The sequence below is a fragment of the Dipodomys ordii genome, unplaced genomic scaffold, assembly GCF_000151885.1.
Source record: "Dipodomys ordii isolate 6190 unplaced genomic scaffold, Dord_2.0 Scaffold81, whole genome shotgun sequence".
Classification (NCBI taxonomy): Eukaryota; Metazoa; Chordata; class Mammalia; order Rodentia; family Heteromyidae; genus Dipodomys; species Dipodomys ordii.
The window spans coordinates 2,394,237-2,401,966 of NW_012267297.1; the positions used below are offsets into that span (position 1 = coordinate 2,394,237).

At 38.4% G+C, this 7,730-nt stretch overlaps 1 protein-coding gene across 1 annotated transcript in view; it reads right to left on the reverse strand.

Moving 5' to 3' along the window:
* The window catches only part of Rergl (RERG/RAS-like), an 8,507-nt gene extending 1,329 nt beyond the window's left edge, over positions 1-7,178 (reverse strand). Inside the window, exons 1-4 of the mRNA XM_013025092.1 lie at positions 7,105-7,178; positions 5,665-5,721; positions 3,590-3,663; positions 2,440-2,588 (exon numbers count right to left, since the gene is read on the reverse strand). Coding sequence (XP_012880546.1) covers positions 2,440-2,588; positions 3,590-3,663; positions 5,665-5,721; positions 7,105-7,156 — 332 coding nt within the window. The 5' untranslated portion in view covers positions 7,157-7,178. The remainder of the gene's footprint in view (positions 1-2,439; positions 2,589-3,589; positions 3,664-5,664; positions 5,722-7,104) is intronic.
* Between the last annotated feature and the right edge of the window lie 552 nt (positions 7,179-7,730).

Sequence of the window (7,730 nt, forward strand, 5' to 3'; positions counted from 1 at the left end):
GATAGATGGATGGAAGGTAGGTAGGTAGATAGATTAGATACATACATACATACATACATAGATGGATAGTTGGGTAGATAGATGGATAGATAGATAGATAGATAGATAGATAGATAGATAGATAGATAGATAGATAGATGGATGGAAGGTAGGTAGGTAGTAGGTATGTAAATAGCTTAGATAGATAAATAGATACATACATACATATATACATACATACATACATACACGGATGGATAGTTGGATAGATAGATGGAAGGATTGATGGATGGATAGATAGAAAGATAGATAGATAGTTGGATAGATGGATGGATAGATAGATGCAGAGAGGGATAGTTGGATAGATAGATGCAGAGAGGGATAGTTGGATAGATAGATGGAAGGATGGATAGATAGATGGATGGACAGACAGACAGACAGACAGACAGACAGACAGACAGACAGATGAAATTTGATGGAATGTGGCCATCTTATACGTGGAATGACATATATTCCTATTGGCTTAAAAACCACATTAGCTAAAATGGAGTAAATAATAAGGAAATACAGACTTTCTTTTTTTTTCAAGCTTCGGATTTGAAGTAATGGAAAACAAGCTGCAATCCTGAATCATGGATGTTTGTCAACATTAGTTGACAACTTTAAACATCTTTAAATATTTAAAACACACACATAGACATATGCATGCACACAGAAAATAGTCCATTTCCCTGATAACTCTCAGAGATTAAATGAAGTTGTTTAAATGAAACATTTGGCCTAGTTACAGGTTGACTCTTAGGGGTGCTCCAATTGTTTCTAGTTAAGTTCTTGAAAAGATGCTGAATGACAAATAAAAGATAGAGTTGGGCACCAGTGGCTCACACCTGTCATCCCAGCTACTCAGGAGGCTGAGATCTGAGGATGATGGTTCAAAGCCAGCCCGGGTGAGAAAGTCCATGAGACTCTGATCTCCCATGAACCACCAGAAAACGGGAAGTGGAGCTGTGGCTCAAGTTGTAGAGCACCAGCCTTGAGTGAAAGAGCTCAGGGACAGCGTCCAGGCCCTGAGTTCAAGACCCACAACTGACAAAAGAAAAAATAAATAACTACTTTGAATACAACTCCAGATGTAATCATTGAAAAATACTACACTTTGCTTTTCTAGTTTTCTACAGGTTGATGACTGTAAACGCTCTAGAAATTAGCTGAGACACATTTTAAATTGCATTACAAATGTCCAAGTAGGTCTCTGTGTTTCCAAATACTTTCAATGTTCTGCATGATATATATTTTTTCCTCTGCCTAGATTTTTTCCTTCTAGATTTGAAGAAATAGAAAATATGTATTCTTTCTATGCTATATACTTTTTTCTATGAATATACATGTGCATATAGCAAATACTTATTTTTCCTATGCTGACATTTTTCTATGCCTATATATGTATATTTAGCCAATATATATTTTTCTATGCCAATGTTTTTTTCTATGCAAATATATATACACTATATACATATATATGGATATCTATGGATATATAGCAAGTAGGTATTTCTATGCAAATATATACATACATCTATATGACTACATATATATGACCATCAAAAAAGACCTAAGGGGGTTTAAAAAAATGAAAATAGAAACCCCAGATGCTTAAGCTGTTTTAGTTAGAGCCATTAATAAAGATATGGTCGGGGCTGGGCAGGTAGCTCAGTGGTAGAGGGCTTGCCTTGCATGCATGAGGCCCTGGGTTCGATTCCCCAGCACCACATAAGCAAAAAGAAAGAAAGCTGGAAGTGGCGCTGTGGCTCAAGTGGTAGAGCGCTAACCTTGAGCTGAAGAGCTGAGGGACAGCGCCCAGGCCCAGAGTTCAGACCCCACAACCGGACCCCCCCCCAAAAAAATAAATAAAAAATATAAAGACATGGTCTTCCTCCTGGGCAAAGACACACTGAGCACTTTCTGATTAGGCAGGTGGAGGAAGAGGGAGGGGAGAGGGAGGGGGTGTGGTCTTCCCCTCAGAATGCCAAATAGTTTGAATATTCAGTCTGGTTTTGGTTGTGTGTGTGTGTGTGAGAAAGAGAGAGATTGAACAACCAGGAATTGCATCTTTCAGGATACACCCACTGTACGCCCATCTGGATTTTCTTGGGGGTGGGGGTCCTTAAAACACTTTTTTGTGAGAATGAAAAGGGCAGGTAACTGGTAGACAACAGGGTGAGCCATTTTTTTGTAAGTGAAATACCCTGTTCCCCTCCCCTACCCCACAGAGACAACGTTATTGTAAAACAGCCATTCGCTCACTCCGGGCTAGGCAAGGATCTGTTTAGTATCGGCCAGGATATGAAGAGGGTAAGAAAGCTGGGATTCCTCTTGTGGAATGGGAAGGTAGCTGGTTCAGGGCGTTAAGTGGTAGTGAATGGCTAGAGTTGGGGAGAGAGGAGTGGTGTATGGTGTTACCTTTTGCCGTGGGTAGCCGTTGGCTCCCGGATCCTATACAGCAGGGTTTTTGCCAAAGCAAATGAAGATCTGTCACTAATGTCATAGACGACGACAAAACCATCTGCCCAGTGCAGCTCACTGGTGAGGGAGAATTTTGCTTTGAGAGGCTGCAAAATAAATCAGGTGAATTGAAAGGCGAGGGATGGGAGAGATCTTTCTAAGCCTGAATTGCCTGCATTTCTCCACTTCTGTCTTAGGGCCCTTCAAGGTCCAATACGTTGTTTTGCTTTCTTTTTTCCTTTTCCTTTTTTCTTTCTTTGCTGCTGTTCCTGGAGCTTGAACTCAGAGCCTGGGCGCTCAATCATCTGAGCCACAGCCAGCTTTGGAGTGCTTAATTGCAGACTAGAGTCTCACAGACTTTCCTGCCCAAGTTGGCTTCAAACCACAATCCTCACATCTCAGCCTCCCAAGCAACTAGGATGACAAGTGTGAGCCCTCAAGCCCAGCTAAATACACCGAATTCAACTATTTAATATGGAGAATGTAAAAAGATGTTTGAGCTCAAAAGCTATCTGACCTATGCTATCTTAACAACTGGCTACTTATAAATACAGCTTGATGTATAATACACTAATAATTTCTAAGAGTGTCCTGATCGAAATCTATCATGAATGCAGCCCAATATTGCTATTTTAAACTTATTTTTGAGTAGGACACCACTGGCTTACACCTTTCATCCCAGCTACTCAGGAGGCTGAGATCTGAGGATCATGGTTCAAGGCCAGCCCAGGGCAGGAAAGTCCATGAGACTCTGATCTCCAATGAACCACCAAAAAGCCAGATGTGGAGCTGTGGTTCAAGTGGTAGAGCACCAGCCTTGAGTGAAAAAGCTTAGAAACAGCACCCAGGCCCTGAGTTCAAGCCCCAGGACTGACAAAATAATAATGGTAAAATTAGATAGACAGACAGACAGAACAATTTGGATATAAACTAAAGGAGCCAAGAAGTATAATTGGAAATACTAAAACCTTCCAATATTTTCACTATTAGAAATGAGAAGATGTGAACTGTTACTTTTAACACAGACAGTGATTCACATACCATTTACGTACTCTTCTCCAAAGGATGATTAGAAAAGTATAATGAAAACGTGTTGGGTTTCACTTACTTGAGTGCAAGGGTCATATATTTCCAAACTTAATGGCTTCCCTTCCAAACACAGATGCTTTTTGTAGATAGATTCTGTGATGAAATAAAAATAAAAATAAAAACGATAGATATATAGATACATAGATACATTGTCCACATGTAAAAAAGACAAACAGAATGAGAAGTGGAATTTAAGTCTGATACACACACAGTCACAATTTCAAATAGTCCAATAGCTTATCTCTACTGGAGGTAACCGTGTGTGCATTGTATTTACTCAGAAAAGTCTCTTAGAAATTAAAAATGTCAGCTCTAACAAACAGCATCTTTACCTGTACTGGGACTTGAACTCAGGGCCTGGGCGCTGGTCCCTGAACTTTGATGTTCAAGACTGAAGCTCTACCACTTAAGCTCCACTTTGGGGCTTTGTGCTGGTTCATTGAAGAGTCTCTTAGATTTGTCTGCTCAGGGACAGAGCCCAGGGCCCTGAGTTCAAGACCCCGGACTGGCACACACCCAAAACCAAAATCCTTCCAGGTTTTGTTTAAAGACCTTCATGACCATGTCATGAACCTTAAATTATGTTTTCACAGAGGTTCTTCCAAACTGGGTGGATTTGCTGCTAACTCTGGACCAAAAATATAAATATCTATGTGTGTGTATATTATATATATAATGCATAATATATATATTATTAGTTTCCAATGCAACTTTCATTTACAAGATGGAGTGGTTGTTTCTGGTTTGTTTTCGTAGCTTTGTTGACCTGTGAAGACATTTGACCATCTCTCCTGTGCAGACCTAAGCTAGAGAGGCGTAAACATTCCATTTGTTTGCCTCTAAGAGCTACTCTACACGCTGGGGGTGAAGGTTTTCCCTGAAGCGGCTATTGTAGTCTGCATGGTGTATTATTTGTGCTTCATTTCATTTGTATTTTCTTTTTGGTTTGGAAACACTTCTTCGGGCCTCGTTCCTTACTTGTTCAGCTACTTGACCTTCATGGTGAAGGGTTTTGTTGTTGTTGTTGTTGTTGTTTGGTTGTTTTTTTCTTTCTTTCTTTCTCTCTATTTGCCCCTAGAAATGAAAACACTAGCAATGTCTGTTTTTATAGACTTCTCCGTTCTCTTTCAAGTACTCGCCCTAAAATATTCGCCATGTTATAGTCCCAAGAATGCTTTGTTTAGCTTCTGTAAAGGAAACAGGCCAAAGGAATACTTGGAAGACATTTTCGGAAACAGCATTATTCATACCACCTCAAGGTGAAGTGTTAAAGATTTATTTCTCCTTTGTTTGTTTCATTGGTGGTTTTTTTTTTTTAAGTAGAAAAACATACTCAGGAGCATGAACTCTTCTGAACTTCACATAAAGAATATAGAATGAACAACAAAAACAACATAAAAAATCACCCTTGATATTTAAAAATATATGCTATATCCCATGTTCTGATCAGATACACAATTCTGATTAATGGCTGAACAAATACGCAAATGGTAGCTGTGCATGCTAATTCTAATTTTTTTAAAGTAACAAAAATTTGATGCTACAATTATACTATGGCTATAGGCCATACTTTATATTACATATATTATACTACATATGATATACTGTTTTTAACTTTTCTCTGAAATGTATATAAATAACCTACCTAATAATAGCATCTTGAGGGATAATTTTTCCACTCTTACGCATGGATTTTCAAATAACAAGCTTTATTTTTGTAAGTATTTCTGTTTTCAACACTAGTTTGTCTTTTGTATGTTTCAACTGGCGCTGACTTAATTTCTCAAATCTATTCCATACACCAGATAAGAATTCTGACGTGAGTGGTTTAGACTTGGAAATCAATTGATCTGACATTTCACCATCAAAGGAGTAATAAACTTTTATTTTTTTTAAAAAAAAAGCACTCAATTCAAATACCTATTTGGAGAGCTCTAGCTAAGATCTAAAGAAATAAACTTTCTCCATGAAGTATGAATATAGCAGATCATACCAAAACGCTTCTCTGATCTTCATAAGAGTTTCATTTAAGTGCTGGAGTCTTAAACTTGAAAACAGCAACAATAACAACAAAAACTCTAAAGTGGTACTTACCGAAATTAGAAGCATATTCCCCGATGAATCTCTTGGTCAGGAATCTTACTGTCAGGGCTGAGAAGGAGTCAAGTTTGCTGTCTTTTAACCTTCTGATAATTTAAGGATACACCCACATCAAATGGGACTTTGCCACCAAACCCTCCCTGCACACCTTCAAACTTCTCTCCATTTCCCTCTACATTATAGCCATCAGCTCAATAATGGTCTCAAACATTAAAATAATGATAATAATAATAGTCATACATTGGGAGAATCTTGAACTACTGCTTTGTCAGCCATGGTAAAGCTGATTCCTAAGTGCCAATACACTGAGCTATCTAGCTCTTACAACACAAAGAGATCGAGCGTGATCTTCAAAATACAACCCTCTTACATCCTGGGTTTGTTTTATGTCTTTATCAAAGGAAACATGGAACTAGGTTCCACTATATATATAATATATATATATTATATATAGTGTATATATAGTGTATATATATACATATACACATATATATAACATATATATGTTTTATATATATCCATGTATCTTTTGATATATTCCTATTATATATTTTATATACTCCTATTATATAATATATTATATATCCATGTTTCTTTTGATATACTCCTATTATATATTATAAATATATATTATATATATTTGATATATTCCTATTACATTATATATATTCCTATTATATATATATTCCTGTTCCTTTTATATATATCCGTTTCCTATTTCTTTTGATATATTCCTATTATATATATTATATATATATATATTCCTATTATATATCCCAGGTTATACATATATATACTTATATACCCATACTTACATATACACCTATATTTTTCAATTGTTGAAAGACACTGGGGAAAGATCTGTAACATCTATGTTTTTCATCACTATTGAAGCTCTGCATCTGGCCAGCTGTGGCTGTATTGGGACAAATTACATTCCCAATGGTCTATGGATAAGAACCAAACCAACACAAAACCACAGCTCCCAACACTGAGGGCGTCGTGACTCAGTCTATCTGCGCCCCCCCAAAGCTTTGCCCCCCCTCCCACTAAGTCCTTCCAGCCACAGAACCTTTAAAACAACCTCACACCAAGCACCAGGAGCAGGTGTACAGGAGTGTACCACACCCAGGACAGCCACGGGCAGATGGTTCAGATATTTCCCTAGGTGTTTTAAACACGGGCAGAAGCACCATCCAAATCCAGACTCTTCCAATACTCGCTAAGGGGCTAAGCTGCCCGTGTATTTTTATACATAGTCTCCTTGCTGATTAAGAAAACACAGGGAAAAGTCCCTCCAAACACAGAAGATACATTGCATCTCTAAGAGCCTCTGCGCTGCTTGTGGTGGATGGGGTGTGGTGGTCAGTGTGCCAATGTATGGATGGCTCATTTTGCTCTCTGCAGCCCACCCTGGGAAATGCCATCGCTCACCTGATTTGCCGGTCCCTTCTCCACCCAAGACAGCCAACTTGACTCCATTCATCCTGCTACTCTTCCAACCCTTCTCTGGCCACTTGGTGACTGGGGCCCAGCCTATTTCTTACTCATTCTTTATGACTGCTCACACTGCCCTCCACCAACTCCAGTCCCTGCTCCACCCTGAGTTCCTAGAAGCTATTAATAACTGAGGGGGGAAAAATAAGATACTTTCCCACCCGTTTATTTATTTATTTATGGCAGCGCTGTGATCACCGGTGCGGTTTTGTAACAGAGAGTTGTTTCTCCATCTTCTCTGATTTTTGAGAACCCAAAACTGCTTTTCTGCTACCTTCTCCAAAGATGCTGCCTCGATTTCTTTGGAAATTTTACAGAGGATAACTATAACATCTCTAGGCATTTATAGATTCTATAGCCTTGAAAGATCAGAGGAATAAATGAATCTAATCACTTAAAGAAGAGGAGAACACAGAACCATCATTAATTCCTTGAAAGATCAGAGGAATAAATGAATCTAGTCACTTAAAGAAGAGCAGAACACAGAACCATCATTAATTCCAGCAGGCATTTCCTCGTGGGTTAAACTATCCACTGGATTAGCACAGATGACATCCTCCAAT